Here is a 16,467-nt window from a genome sequence, read left to right as displayed (position 1 = left end):
TATATAGAAGTAATTTAGTGCAAAAAAAGGGTCTAATTATTTGTTCTATGTTTTATGATATAATCCTTTGTTCAAATCTCTGAGATATAAAACAGACACTTCAAAACATGCTTCCTTTAAAAAGAATGTTTTTGCCACTATCTGTTTCGCCATGTATGCATATGTTGTCAATGCATTTCTATGGGCTAATAGCAGTAAGGCCAAATTCAGTGTTTCATCAAATAATTGTTTCTTTTATTTTTTAAGATACTTACAGGGGTCCTAAAATTCAAAATCAAATAATTAAATGATCCTTGATATGCCCATCTTAAAATAACTCCATATTTTAGCTTAGCAGAAGGGGGAGGACAATATTTTTTTATGAGCATGGCCTTATTTCTATTACAACATATTGGCTAACTGTCATTCCTGTTCCATTCACCCAGCTCCATGTGACATTGATAGGTTTAGGCTACTACATGATACTCTAATGGAAACAAATTAATAAAACAGAAAGCTCACCTTGACTTGGAAGAGCCTTGGCCAGCTGGCTAACATAAATAGCATTCCTCTGTTTGAGACAGGTTGTTGAGTGGGCTAAATTAGCTACATTAGCTAGCTAAATAAGTGAAAAAAGGGAGAAAATAAAATCTTAATTTTTAAGAAATTAATTTGTTCAGCACTGTTCAACTGTTGTTTTTCTGTCTCTTTGAGTCAACTACTCACCACACGTTATGCACTGCAGTGCTAGATAGCTGTAGCTTTTGCTTTCAGTACTAGATTCATTCTCTGATCCTTTGATTGGATGGACAACATGTCAGTTCATGCTGCAAGAGCTCTGATAGGTTGGAGGACATCCTCCGGAAGTCATCATTATTACTGTGTAAGTCTATGGAAGAGGGTGAGAACCATGAGCCTCCTAGGTTTTGTATTGAAGTCAATGTACCCAGAGGAGGACAGAAAATCGCTGTTGTCCGGCTAAACCATGGTACTACCCTAGAGGGTGCTGTTGAGGCTGCTTTAGACTATTGCAAAACAGTGTATTTTAATTATTTGATGACGTGAATATATTTAATATTGTTTAATCTAAAAAGGATAACTTTGTTAATGTTTCACTATTTTTATGAAATTCACTGAGTAGGATGGCTCTCCCCTTCCTCTGAGGAGCCTCCACTGACACACACACACACACACACACACACACACACACACACACACACACACACACACACACTGTGCTCTCACCCAGTCAGCATGTGGTAGGTACTGTAGTTTGTGAGTGACCAGTACCACGGTCCTCTTCTCTTCTCTCAGCAGTTTGCAGATGCCCTCCTGCATCAGGTGGTCACTCAGGTGAATGTCCAGCGCTGAGAACGGGTCATCCTGAAACAACACCGATTAAAAGTGAAAGGTCAAATGGTCAAAAACAGGACTAATGGAGTTCTGACTATTTTGATAAAGCTGATTGGAAAAGCAGATGAAATGAGATATCTGAACACTTCATTTCTCAGTATACTGAGACTTCTGTTTTTGTTGTATGTTGTCCCTGTCCACATGCAGTCTATCGTTCACTGTGTAGACCTGTAGACAGGCTGTCTCTCTCACCAGTAAGACCACATTGGTCTGTTGGTACAGGGCTCTGGCTACACCTATACGCTGGCGTTGCCCTCCTGACAGAATTATACCCTGTAGATAGATAGATAGATAGATAGATAGATAGATAGATAGATAGATAGATAGATAGAGAGAGAGAGAGAGAGAGAGAGAGAGAGAGAGAGAGAGAGATTATTCATTCCATCAGGTCAACACTGTGTCAGTGAGCAAGGCTAACAGACTGAAATCATGCACATACTTACTCAGTCCATCTACTACCTATCAACTGAGAGCGTTTTACTCCAAAATATTTAAGACATTCGGTCCTCTTTCTCTCTCGCTCTTTCACACATACCCACACCCAGTACTGAGTGATGAGAAGTCTGTCTGCCTGCAAGGTGAATCTATGATAGTAGAGGTTATGTAACCCAGACCACATTACAGTGTGTGTGTGTGTGTGTGTGTGTGTGTGTGTGTACAGTGACTTCAGAATAGATTCATACCCCTTGATTTACTCCACATTTAGATTTTCTGTCTACACACAATACCTCAATGTCAAAGTGGAATAGTGTTTTTCAAAGTATTTACAAATTCATTAAAAAATGAAAATCTTGAGGTGTATGAATATTTTCTGAAGGCACTGTATGTATGTATGTATGTACTATGTGTGTGTGCGCACTTGTTTGCACTGAAAAAAAAAAGGTTCTTAAATGGTTCTTCCTCAGCTCTGAGAACTCTTGCCCAATAAAGAACCTTTGAGTTAAGTGTTGGGTTCTTGATGTAGCATCTACAGTTCTTCAGAATTTAAAAAAGTTATTGAAATGTATTGAAGCCTGCAGATGTGTCCCTTTCATAGCACACAACAGGGATCAGGACTGAATTTGGGAAACATTGGTGTAAAATTACCCCATTGTTGGTGTTAATAACTAGAGTGGAACCAAAACCACGCCCATCATTATCATATTTCCCAGCATGATCTATTGTAGGTTGATTTTTAGAATTGTTTGTTTCAAAATCTATGTTTTTGCATGTAAATTGATTGATTAATTAATCTTATGCTACTCAAATATAAATAACATCAATTTTTCTAAACTAATCCAATCTTTTACTTGGACTTATTGCACCTGTAACTGAAATGGTTGTTTCTGTTCAAATGTCTCATTTCTTAGTCTTCCCAACTTGGCAGTCATTCTGATTGTAGGTTGCGGGTGAATGACAATTCCAAATGCTGGATAACCTCACTCTGGCTGGATTCCAATAGTAATTACACATCCCTTTGCAAGCCAGCATAATGTAACTTGTTGACCTGATGTGGTCTGTAGAATGAGCTGTAGGCTAAAGTTAGGCCCTCAAAATAAGGCCTTATGAAATGTGTATTTATTGCCTTAAATTATGTAATTTTTATGACAACCTATTCACTTAAGATCTCATTTGGTGAAGGCCACAGGACAAAAAAAATGAATGAATGTAACAAACATGTCTCTTTCACTAGTAAACACAGTCATGGATGGTATTGGTAACTCTAAAACTCACTAAAAGGCAAAAATAGGCTTAAAATCCTACACCAGGGCTATTCAATTCAGGTCCTGGAGGCTGAAAACACTTTTGGTTTGGGATTTTTGTATGGTTCTTCAAAAAAACATGGTTTTTCAGAGACCTTAAAATGGTTCCCTTATATCATCGCTCTCAACAAAACTTATTTGGTTCCTTTATTTTTAAGAGTGTGTGATTGAATGTCAGCAGCTCTCCCCGAGGGCAGACTGTCACTGTAGTGGATTGCTGTTCCACGATTGTTCCTGTAGCCAAGAAAGCAAAAGGTAACTGAACTAAATGACTATCGTCCTGTAGCACTCACTTCTGTCATCATGAAGTGCCTTGAGAGGCTAGTTAAGGATCATATCACCTCCACCTTACCTGACACCCTAGACCCACTTCAATTTGCATACTGCCCCAATAGATTCACAGATGATGCAACCGCCATCGCACTGCACACAGCCCTATCCCATCTGGACAAGAGGAATGCATATGTAAGAATGCTGTTCATTGACTATAGCTCAACCTTCAACACCATAGTACCCTCCAAGCTCATCACTAAGCTCGGGGTCCTGGGTCTGAACCCCGACCTTTGCAACTGGGTCCTGGACTTCCTGACGTGCCGCCCCCAGTTGGTGAAGGTAGGAAACAGCACCTCCACTACGCTGACCCTCAACACTGGTGCACCACAAGGGTGCATGCTCAGCCCCCTCCTGTACTCTCTGTTCACCCATGACTGCGTGGCCAAGCACGCCTCCAATTCAATCATCAAGTTTGCAGGTTTAGGCCTGATTACCAACAATGATGAGGCAGCCTACAGGGAGGAGTTGAGGGTCCTGGTAGAGTGGTGCAAGGAAAATAACCTCTCCCTCAATGTCCACAAAACGAAGGAGTTGATCGTGGACATCAGGAGACAACAGCGCATGTACACTCACACAAACAGATATGCTTCAAATAACACACACACTCAATTCGGTTAACCCAGAAAAAAAATCTTGCATATGTTTACAGTCTGTACATGAGAGATTACACACACACCGACATTACAGAAATACACTCTGCAAAATTACTAAAAGACACACACACACACACACACCTTTGTCACATGCATAACATTTGTTGCACCAGACTCACAATAATAAACTAGATATGGAGAGAACACAACCGAGACCTGATCACATAATAACATGATGCCTGACCAAATGAAACATGATAGTGTACTGGGTAGCCTCTGATGACGGTGGTACGTATAAACATCAACACGAGACAGGTGGTGACAGGCATCACTAGTAACAGAGATTCTGTCTCTACGGGACAAACCTGAATACATAAAGGTTATACCTAAATGGTATTACCATGCAGTCCTGACTGTCAGTTAGTTACTGAGAGTGAAGAGAGACAGGCACGGCTGGTCCTGAGTGACAGACACAGTGGCAGAAACAGATACAGAGACGGTCACTGACCCTCTCTCCAATCTCCGTCAGGTCTCCCTGTGGCAGGATGTCAATATCCGGCTGCAGGGAACACGCCTCAATGACAGCCTTGTACCTGGGCAACACCGAAACAGGTAATCAGATGACAACTGTGACATTAAAACAAAGACCCTGCAATGTCAATAAGGTGACTTGGCTGGGTGAAAGCTGATACTGTACGAGGACTAGTAGACACCACCTCCACTTATTTTGAAGTGTGCTTTAGTGGCAATTCAATTCATGGTCATTCAGATGTATGCTAACTATGGATACCAACAGTGGTTTTGCAGCAACCCAGTCAACAACAGTATATTATTCTCAGTTTGTATTCAGGCTGAAACTCTAAGAATAAATGAATTGTCTGTTGGGATGAATCATGCCTAGGGGCTTTATTTGAGCGAGATGAAGAAAAGAGAGAAAGAGAGAGGGGCTAGTGAGGGAATGAGAGGCCAGAGAACAAGAAAAGCCTGAAGGAGAGAATAAAACAGACAGCCTGTAGGAAGGAAGGCCTAGAGTAGAATACTGATTTCTTCATCTCCCTCCCACCCAGCTTGACATACCTCACCTGCCCGCTCCCGCTGACTTTCAGTCCGACACCCACCCGCTGACTTTCTGTCCGACACCCACCCGCTTCCGCAAAAACTGGTCCCCAACCGCAGTCCCGCAATATTATTTTGTCGTATTTGACGCAGCTCGTTTGCCAGCAATGGTCCCAGCAATTTTGCGCCCTATGGGCAACAACAAACGCGCAAAATAACCTAAGAAGAAACAGTTTAAATGACCAGAGATTCCATTATATTAGGCCATCGGTATTACTGTGCTATATCTGCCAATAAACTAGAGGTAGTTTGAAGAGACTTGCTGGCAACTTGTTGGCAGACATTTACCTGTAAGTTACTGTAAAAAAGGTACTGTATGTTACCTTAAATAACAAAGAAATGTTGGTTTAACAGTACATTACTGTAAACAAGTGCTTTTACGATTACATACTTTAACTTTTTTTTACAGTAACTTATAGGTAACTGGCTGCCAGTAAGTTACAGTAAAAACCAACCTGATCTCAGAGCATTTCGTATTATTCTGTATGTAAATCCAGGACACTCCATTTAGCATGATATGTTACGTTTCGTATGGTATGTATTATTTTGTTGATGTCCATCACCCATTTCGTATGACATGTTACAATTTACAATTCAAATGATACCTTATGAATTTGGAAAACGTACAACATTTTACACATTTTCTAAACGTATGATATGTCACGAATCTCTATGAAGGAAGTTAGAGATAGTTTCGCATCAGCGTGCAAGCAGATTCCCATAGACTTCCAGTCATTGTGCTAATGCTAGTTAGCATTGGCTCGCGAAACTACCTCTAATTTCCTTTATACTGAACACAAAGACAAAAATGGTATCAACGAGTTCATCTGACGGAGAGGTCGATTACGTTTCCCTTTATGTGTGGGGGTCTTGATGTGGCCTCTACTGTTTTACAGAGTTCTAAAACGTTATTGAAATGTATGGAAGGCTGCAGATGTGTCTCTTTCATAGCACACATCAAATTGGCCAGTGTGAACTGGGGTTTATTTTTCAGTGTAACATTTCTGAGGTACATCACTCAGTGATGTAAAACAACCCCAGTGTTGGTGTTAATAACCAGAGTTGAACGATAAACACGTCCATCTTTATCATAATTCCCAGAATGCTCTATTGCAGGTTGATTTGTAGAATTGTATGTTTCAATATCTATGTTTTTGCATGCATATTGATTGATTAATTAATCTTATGCTATTAAAATATATATAACATAGATTTCTCGAAACTATTCTAATCTGTTACTTATTTCACCCGTTACTGAAATATTTGTTCCAGTTTAGATGTTTAAGGTATTGTCATATCTTAGTCTTCCCAACCCTGGCAGTCTTTCTGAATGCAGGTGACTAAAAGTCCCAAATGTGGGCTTTCCCCACCCTGGCTGGATTCCAATAGGAATTTCACATCCCTTTGCAAGACATTATAATGTGACTTGTAGGCCTGCTATTGCCACTGTATTAGGGTTAAACTAGGCCTTCAAAAGGCTTTACGAAAAATGTATTTTTTAAATAAATTTTAATGACAACATTTTCACTTTATGGATGGTACTGGTATCCCTGGGAAATATGCAAATAAGGCTTAAAATCCTACAGCATGGCTATTCAATTCTGTTCCTGGAGGGCCAAAACACTTCTGGTTTTAGATGTTTTTAGGGTTCGTCAAAGAACCCTCCCATTTGTGGTTCTTCGGAGACCCTAAAATAGTTCCCCTATTGCATCGCTCTCAAGAACCTTATTCTGTTCCAGCTTGCACCTTTATTTTTAAGAGTGTAGGCGAATTCTTAAAATATTTTTCTCACAAAGTTGTCTGTCTGACCATGTGCAGCATGATAAATGCAGACTGCTCTGATCTCTGTCGGAGCCCGCAGCCCTCAGCATATTGGGCAGACTACAGATCGTTTGGCCCTGGGGTGGTTATTAACCCACATGCTTCCCAGCCGAAGCAGTTCCCGAAGAGTTCCAGCATATATTATGAAGACATTTTGTGAAGTTTTGGTTCGTTTTGGACTTCAGTAAGGGCACACCATTTATTTTCTGAAGGCCGACGTGTACTAAGACTCTATTCTTCAATAAATCTTTGGTGTCATTCAACGAGAGATGACTTGTTTTCATGCACATTTTCTCATTGAGAAATACTGCAACATCTTAGTTAGATGTAAAATTTCACGACTAAGATCTCCTCTGAAAAAACGTCAAAGTTAATTACATATTTTTTGCATCCACGATCAGCTCCTGTGCTCTGAGAAACAGAGAGAGGGGGAGGGAGAGAGAGAAAAAGAGCGCTTGCTCAACCACTGTTCTCAGAGATGAACGGAGAGGACTTTTGTGAGTGTAATGTTTACTGTTCATTTTTATTGTTTATATCACTTTTGTTTATTATCTAGTTATCTTGCTCTGGCAATGTTAACATGTGTTCCCATGGCAATAAAGCCCTTAAATTGAATTGAATTGAGAGGGAGGAGAGAGTGGCAGGGTAGCCTAGTGGTTAGAGCATTGGACTAGTATCCGAAAGGTTGCAAGTTCAAATCCCTGAGCTGACAAGGTACAAAATATGTCGTTCTGCCCCTGAACAGGCAGTTAACCCACTGTTCCCAGGCCGTCATTGAAAATAAGAATTTGTTCTTAACCGACTTGCCTGGTTAAATAAAGGTTAAAAAAAAGAGTGAGTGGGAGAGAAAAGTAACCAGTGTGAGTAGGTAAACACTATTCTTTTATGCGTCTCCACACCAACAGAGAAAAATCCTGGTTCCGTGAAATAATATTTTCTGCAGCTAGCCCATTAAGCCCAGAGAGAGAGGAGATAGGACCATAAACACAGGCTTCCTGCTCTTCTGGGAAACCATTTGTCATTAGGATTTTAAAAAGCGTGTGTCACAGTGCCCATCCAGTGGCAGGGGAACATATGGTGTTCTGGCGGGGGGGGGTTTGTGGCTGGGTGCGAGGGCAGATACAGTTCTCAATGACAAATGAGGCAAACAGAGATTCAGAATGGCCTGAATCAGAGGTCAAGTAACCCTTTGGCCTTGGGGGTCCATAATGCATCACTCTTTACTGTACTGTACTATAGAATTCCAGTAGTTAAGATTTTTGCTGTAACTTTACATACATTTGTACAGTGTAGATACCATGTTTCACTTTTGTTCTAATGGTTTTACAAGTCATTTCTAATCAAGTCTCACCTGGGTTTGATCATGGGCATTTCAAAGGTGATGTTCTCCACTAGCGTCGCATTGAGCAGCCAGGGCTTCTGGGAAGCGTAGGCCACAGAGCCTCTCTTCCTGCCAAGATAAACACAGTGAAAACAACTGTCCACTGCCTGTCCAGGGATACAGCACTACTGTCATCCAAAGTAGCTGTTGCCACATATTTATTTTATACTTTGTCACAAGGTCTGCAATGAGCGAGGTAAAGTGGTAAAAGTGTTCAATAACAATGGAATAGCAAGGTATTATCTTGGCAATTACTTCAATGTATTGACTAGATACTGGCTGTATTCTTTTATATTGTGATAACAGTGATATACAGCATCTCCATAGTGACCATCTGGTGAAAGGAGTCATGTTGTGTGCGCTTACTGGATATCTCCATCATCAGCAGCATCTTTGTCTGATGTGGGGCTGCAATGGAAAATGCGCACGCACACACACACACGCACACCGTTAGCCCAAGTAATGTCTACAGTCACCATCACAAACCAAAACAGGGCTATCATGTTGCCTTATATGAGCAGTAGCAGAACATCTATCATTAGATCTAAGTGTGTCTATAAATAAAAAACCTTGTATTACTTCCTGTTGTTTGCAGACTCATCAACTGGGTGCTCTGACGCACTGTGAGTATAGAGGAGTTGTTGAGAAAAGCTGAATACATGATGCCTAGATTTGCTGTTGATGTATGCACTCTGTTATTGTGTCTTGGTGCAGTTGTGGCATATTATGTTGTGTATTTGTGACATGTTGGGCGCGTTCGAGTGGCTCACTTTTGTCAGGTGACCATCGTTGGCTTTCAAAGTGTTGCATTATGGAGAAAAAACTGCCCGACTTGCGTCTACATGTCGACTGCATGAACTTTTTTTTTTTTTTTACACAAGTCATGTGTTCAATAGTCATGACGATTTTGACTGCAGTCGACTTTGAGTTTCTGTAGTTGCTTTTCACCAACTTCATCCTGCAGCCATCGCCTACATTGTGGGAGGCTCTATAGCCAACCAATCATTAGAGTGTTTTTGTTTGAAGCGCGTGAACGTGACCCAAGATGTGACTAAAACGGTAACCGTAGAAACGGCCCATGGAGTTGGTGGAATAATCCTTTAATTCATGGCCACTTACTCAGCTGGGCCAGGGGCGCTTTAATTAGGTTAGGTGGCAATGACCGACAGATCTCATCCCCATAAAAGGAGGAAACCGCCATCGCCTGATCTCGCTGCTTTCTCTTCCTTAACTCCGACTTCTCCAGAAGTTCTGTGCGTCCATGAATCCACCGACTCTGTTACCTTTCATCTGAGCTATCTGTTGCGATCCGGAGAGTGGGCCATCAGTTATCGTTTGTAGTTATTACCGCGGAGCGCGGCTTGGAGCGCACGCTTCAAACATAGTGTGTAATGTGAATTCTCAATGATCACGGCCCTACGGATCCTCATAGGCCAATTATGCAATCGATATGGTTAATATGTAATGAAATTAATTACATGTACACATGAAGACAATTGAAAAGGGTGAAATGAGAAACGTCATTGTTTGCTAACTGATCGACTTTGATATCAAACTAATGGGGATTATAGATTGAATAACCATTCACTGTTTGTGTTCTTTCATGTTTATGATAAATAGTTATGAGCCTAAATGACTCACGGATGATTACTATTGACTTCTTAATGAACTGGATTGTTGAATTCCCTAATAATGTTAATGCTTGTTATGATTTGATCTTTGTGATTATCAATTTGATTGGACACATGTTATTTTGTTTCCTTTGTGATGCAGCACAGACTACTCAGTAAATATACCACTTTATGGTTAAAGGAATTCCTGCCCCAGTCTCATCCATTCCTCTGTCACCTGACACGTGACCACCTGTTCACCTTCACTGTCAGTCATCCTACCTGTCCAGCTACCCACACAGATTCCACTAATATTTCAGTAACCAACCGCAATTGCGGCAATTCATGTACTGTATACAGGAACTCTCTCTCACCAATTGATTGTACAATGTACATATATTTTCTGATTGTTAGTGTATAATATGGGGATCGGAGATGTGTTATTTTGACATTATAAAGAACCACTTTTACCAACAATGGCAACACTGCCACTTTCACCTTACCACTCAAATGCGCCCATAGTGTAGGTTGTGACAATTGTGTAGGTGTGAGGTATTAGCGTAATAATTAAAAGATCAAGGAGAATGGATGACAGGAGCTCAGCCTGTCCTTGAGAGAAGGGGAGGAGGAGCTAGAATATTTTGCTGTGTTGTTGATAGGCCCTGCATGGGATGCATATCTAATTATATACTGTCCTAGACAGGCTGTGCTCCACCACAGAAAATTGGCTAGTGTTGATTTCAGTGTAACATTTATTGTGTTGATTTAGGAGTTACCTTAACTCTGTAAGTGTTAAATTAACTCATTAGTGGTAAAATAACCTCAGTGTTGGTGTTAATAACCAGTGATGAGTGTGATTGTGTCAGTTCTGCTCTGTGGAGAGTAAAAACGTTCCCATCAAAACCACACTCGTCATTATCAGATTTCCCAGCATGCTCTACTGCATGTAGATATTTTTAGGATTGTTCATTGACTGATTGATTAATACTATGTTACACAAAGATAAATAACAATATTTTACGAATCCAACCAGTTAGTTAGATTTATTGCACCTGTTACTGTAATGGTTGTTCCAGTATAAATGGTTTAGGTAGTCTCCTCGCAATGTTTCTAACCATGTCATTCTGAATGCAGGTTGCAGGTGAAGAAAATTCCAACTATTGGATGTCTTGACTCTAGCTGAATTCCAATAGGAATTACATCACTTTACAAGGCAGCATAATTTGACTGTCAGGCCTGATGTGGCTTGTAAACCAAGAGGTTCCTAACACCTCTGTGTTAGGGTAAAACTTGGCTGTTAACTTCAAGGTGACAGGGGGCAGTAATTTTCACGTTCAACTGCCTGCTACTCATCCCCAGAAGATAAGATATGTATATTATTAGTAGATTTGGATGGAAAACACTCTGAAGTTTCTAAAACTGTTTGAATCATGTCTGTGTATAACAGAACTTATTTAGCAGGCGAAACCCAGAGGACAAACAATTCAGATTTATTTTTTTGAGGTCACTCTCTTTTCAATGGGTTTTCATTGGGAATCCAGATTTCTTGCAGTTCCTATCGCTTCCACTGGATGGCAACTGTCCCACATATCCCAGAGAAGTTAAACTAAAGCATTATGATATATTTAATGTACTGTCCTAAGGAGTTCAAGTGTAATGATAATGTATATCCAGGAAGTCAATTGGAGAATTCCACAGGACTGAAAATGAACGAATTCAACAACTGTCCATCTCACAAATATAGTCATGGGTGGTAACTAGTGAGGGGGAAATGAAGCTTACTGAAGCGTTGAGGTTTTCCAGCCAATTGCGTCTAAAATAGGTTCATTACTCGAGACTTTGAACACAGTGTACACTAGTGGCACCTGCTGGTCAAAAGCATTTAGAGCAGACAAATTATTATAGATGACATCTCACACCCTGTAGCATGTGTGCAGCGTAGCATTTTTGTCTTCTACCAAACCAATACAAAACCAATCAGGTGGTTGTTCGAAGAAACACCAAAGTGATACATGCATTGGCACACTGCTTTGAAGTACAATGCTTAGCGATTTTGACGCATACCTCAGAGTTCCGGTATCAAAAGTAACATCACTAGTGGTAACTCTAAAATTCACTCAAAAAGCCAAGGCACACTAGGAAATTATATTGGAGGCATGGCTTAGTAGGGGTGTGGTGTTTAATTACTTTGTTTTGACCACCCATGAGTAGAAGTGTTGTACCAGTTTAAGTGGTCTATGGCTATGTTAATTCAAGTTTGAGCATGTCTGCTGCTAGTCCTCAAGTCTTTATAAAAGCGTACATAAGAACATGTGTCAGTAGAGACTTGTTAATGTAATGTTTAATCCAATGTGAGTGACCTTGTCAAGTGATACGTACCTCTTTGCGTAATGGTTAAAATACTATGACTTGTTACTACAAAACAGTATAAAGTGTTGATTCCCTAAAACTGGCAAAACAGTTTTAAACAGCAATACAACAGTAACAGTGTCAGCACTAAGCACAGTGTTAGTTTAACAGTGAAAAGTGTGAACCAAGTATACACTGGTCCAGTGTTAAATCAACATGACAATGTTACATTTAACTTGCTGTGAGTGATTAAACAGTGGATTAGGTGGGGTGGTCCCTGGAGATTAAGGGGTGAATCCTAATGTCCATTTAAATAACAATTTCACTTCGGACCTGAAGGATTCGGACCTGAAGTTGGGAGTGTAAGGTGTAGCAGTGAGAGAACATGTACCTAATAACACCATAAGTGGAGCTTGTGCTGAGGTCTCATGTGGGACACTAAGCTCAGATACAAGTCTACGGTCTACAGATACCAGTCTACTGTCTACAGTGTAGACTTATTAATAATTCACATAATGCATGAGCTGTAAAATCACTTTGTATAAAAAACACAACTTCATTATTGATTTAGTCTCCCAGTCCCTGCACAAAATAGTAATTATAAGAGCCTAAAGGTATGTTTTACAGACTGTGTACTGTATAGCACTGCCTCAAAGGGACGAAGTACAGAGACACACTCATTTCTCTTTTGAACTACTATGCACTGCTGCCCATCAAGTGTACACTAATTATATTTCTGACACTACCTCATACACAACCACATCCCCTAAAATATCTAAGAGGTTACTACACTAACGGTCATCTGGGATGCAACAGAGCAACCACAGGTTAGCAGCTATAACCTTGGTGTTATTGATGTGATGCTTATTAAGGACAAAACCTCCCTCTCTACAGATCTCTAAAGGAAACCTACAGACTGGAACACCCTCCTTAGAGGTGACAGCTTTCATCCTTGTCCACTTATGAAAACTCTCCCTGTAAGTCCATTCAGCCGCACCTGAAGAATATCCCGCTCTGATGCTTCTTACCAGAGACAGACCACAGACCTCACACAAAAGTTGAATGAAAGAGGGCACAAAGACCAATTGGGTAAAACATGCCACTTATCATTTTGAAGGGTAGGAAAGCCTTAAACTAAAAGTAAAAGAAAAAGCAGAACGTGTCCCATCATGCTTCACCCAATATGCACCAATGGGGAAGGCATTTAAGGACATTATCAGGAAGCACTGGTACATTATTGATACTGACCCACGATTAAAACTGATCTTTAAATATCTCCCATGTATGGTCTTTAAAAGAACCCCAAACATGAGAGACATTGTGGTCAACTCTGATTATCCACCTGAGAAATAAGAAACTTTCTTGGACAAGGTTCCGGATGGTAATTACAAATGTGGCCAATGTGCGCAAAACATTTTTAAGTATAAATGTGACTAATTTATCCACCCCCGCACAGGACAAAGGTTTCAAATCAAAGGCCTGATTACCTTCATGTCCACCAATGTTGTTTACATGTTGAAATGTCCCTGTGGTCTGTCTTACATAGGGAAAACCCATAGATGCCTTAAGATCTGGATCAGTGAGCACCGCAGCAATATACAGACAGGTGAGACAAAATAAACCCGGTTGCTGTTCATTTGGAATAGAAATGGTCAAGATGTCACACCGGGGAGGGGACACAGAGGAATCTTCTTCAAAGTGAATCTTTCTGGCTCCACAGGTTCAACACATTGTCTCCTCTTGGCCTTAACGAGGAGTTCGACTTGATGGCTGGGTGGCAGTATTGAGTAGCTTGGATGAATAAGGTGCCCAGAGTAAACTACCTGCTACTCATGCCCAGAAGCTAAGATATGCCTATTATTAGTAGATTTGGATAGAAAACACTCTGAAGTTTCTAAAACTGAATAATGTCTGTGAGTATAACAGAACTCATATGGCAGGCAGAAACCTGAGAAAAAATCCAACCAGGTAGTGGGAAATCTGAGGGTTGTAGTTTTTCAACTCTTTGCCATTCCAAGATAGTGTAAATGTGGTCCGATTGCACTTCTTAAGGCTTCCACTAGATGTCAACAGTCTTTAGAACCTTGTTTAAGGCTTCTACTGTGAAGGAGGAGGGAATGAGAGCTGATTGAGTCAGGTTGCCTGGCAGAGTGTCATGAGCTCATTCAGGCGTGCACCTGTGTGAGGTAGCTACGTTCCATCGCATTTCTAAAGACAAAGGAATTCTCTGGTTAAAACATTATTGAAGATTTATGTTAAAAACATCCTAAAGATTGATTCTATACATTGTTTGACATGTTTCTATGAACTGTAATGGAATTTTTTGACTTTTCGTCTGGCCTGAGCGTCGTGAATTTGGACATAAATTATGGACTTTATCGAACAAAACAAACATTTATTGTGTAACTGGGATTCCTGGGAGTGCATTCTGATGAAGATCATCAAAGGTACGCAAATATTTATAATGCTATTTCTGACTTCTGTTGACTCCACAACATGGCAGATATCTGTATGGTTGTTTTTGTGTCTGAGCGCCGTACTCAGATTATTGCATGGTGTGCTTTTCCATTAAAGCTTTTTTTAAATCTGACACAAACGTTGCATTAAGGAGAAGTTTATCTAAAGTTCCATGCATAACACTTGTATTTTCATTAACATTTATGATGAGTATTTCTGAAAATTGATGTGGCTCTCTGCAAAATCACCGGATGTTTTGAAGCAAAACATTACTGAACGTAATGCGTCAATGTAAACTAAGTTTTATCGAACAAAACATACATGTATTGTGTAACATGAAGTCCGATGAGTGTCATCTGATGAAGATCATCAAAGGTTAGTGATTAATTTTATCTCTATTTCTGCTTTTTGTGACTCCTCTCATTGGCTGGAAAATGGCTGTGTTTTTCTGTGACTAGGTACTGACCTAACATAATAGTTTGGTGTGCTTTCGTCGTAAAGCCTTTTTGAAATCGGACACTGTGGTGGGATTAACAACAAGTTTATCTTTAAAATGGTGTAAAATACTTGTATGTTTGAGGAATTTTAATTATGAGATTTCTGTTGTTTGAAGTTGGCGCCCTGCACTTTCACTGGCTGTTGTCATGTCGATCCCGGTAGCGGGATCTAAGCCATAAGAAGTTTTTATAGTTCCAAAATGTCCAAACTACTGTTTTTTTAATCCTAATTGAATAGTGTGTTTTTATATATTACTGTAAATATTGATCACATTCCTTGTGTATGGTCATATACAGTATATTCGGAAAGTATTCAAACCCCTTGACTTTTTCCACATTTCATTACGTTAGCCTTTTTCTAAAATGGATTTAAAAAATAATCCTCAACAATACCCCATAATGGCAAAGCAAAAACAAGGTTTTTAGACATTTTTGCAAATGTATAAAACAAAAAAATTAAATATTAAATTGACATAATTATTCAGACGCTTTACTCAGTACTTTGTTGCAGCACTTTTGGCAGCGATTACAGCCTCGAGTCTTGTTGAGTATGACACTACAAGCTTGGCACATATGTATTTGTGGCGTTTCTCCCATTCTTCTATACAGATCCTCTCAAGCTCTGTCAGGTTAGATGGGGAGTGTTGCTGCACAGCTATTTTCAGGTCTCTCCAGAAATGTTTGATTGGGTTCAAGTCCGGGCTCTGGCTCGGCCACTCAAGGACATTCAGAGACTTGTCCCGAAGCCACTCCTGCAATGTCTTGGCTCTGTGCTTAGGGTCATTGTCCTGTTGGAAGGTGAACGTTCACCCACATTCTGAGGTCCTGAGAGCTCTGGAGCAGGTTTTCATCAAGGATCTCTGTACTTTGCTGTGTTCATTTTTCCCTCGATCCTGACTAGTCTCCCAGTCCCTTCTGCTGAAAAAACATCCCCACAGCATGATGCTGCCACCACCATACTTCACCATAGGGATGATTCTAGGATTCCTCCAGATGTGACGCTTGGCATTCAGGCCAAAGAGTTCAATCTTGGTTTCATCAGACCAGAGAATCTTGTTTCTCATTGTCTGAGAGTCCTTTACGTGCCTTTTGGCAAACTCAAAGCGGGTCTTCTTGTGCCTTTTACTGAGGAGTGGCTTCCGTCACACCACTCTACCATAAAGGCCTGATCGGTGG

General features: G+C 40.3%; 1 protein-coding gene across 2 annotated transcripts in view; it reads right to left on the bottom strand.

Annotated features, from left to right (window-relative positions):
* The window catches only part of LOC112259407 (ATP-binding cassette sub-family C member 8-like), a 134,996-nt gene that overhangs the window by 32,501 nt on the left and 86,028 nt on the right, over positions 1-16,467 (bottom strand). For both annotated transcript variants that reach the window (XM_042331139.1, XM_042331181.1), the window contains exons 18-22: positions 8,745-8,786; positions 8,349-8,447; positions 4,569-4,653; positions 1,585-1,665; positions 1,225-1,362 (exon numbers count right to left, since the gene is read on the bottom strand). In XM_042331139.1, coding sequence (XP_042187073.1) covers positions 1,225-1,362; positions 1,585-1,665; positions 4,569-4,653; positions 8,349-8,447; positions 8,745-8,786 — 445 coding nt within the window. The remainder of the gene's footprint in view (positions 1-1,224; positions 1,363-1,584; positions 1,666-4,568; positions 4,654-8,348; positions 8,448-8,744; positions 8,787-16,467) is intronic.

This window comes from Oncorhynchus tshawytscha, linkage group LG01, assembly GCF_018296145.1.
Source record: "Oncorhynchus tshawytscha isolate Ot180627B linkage group LG01, Otsh_v2.0, whole genome shotgun sequence".
Lineage (NCBI taxonomy): Eukaryota > Metazoa > Chordata > Actinopteri > Salmoniformes > Salmonidae > Oncorhynchus > Oncorhynchus tshawytscha.
Note: the sequence above shows the minus strand (reverse complement) of the source record. Positions and strands in the feature narration are given on the sequence as shown.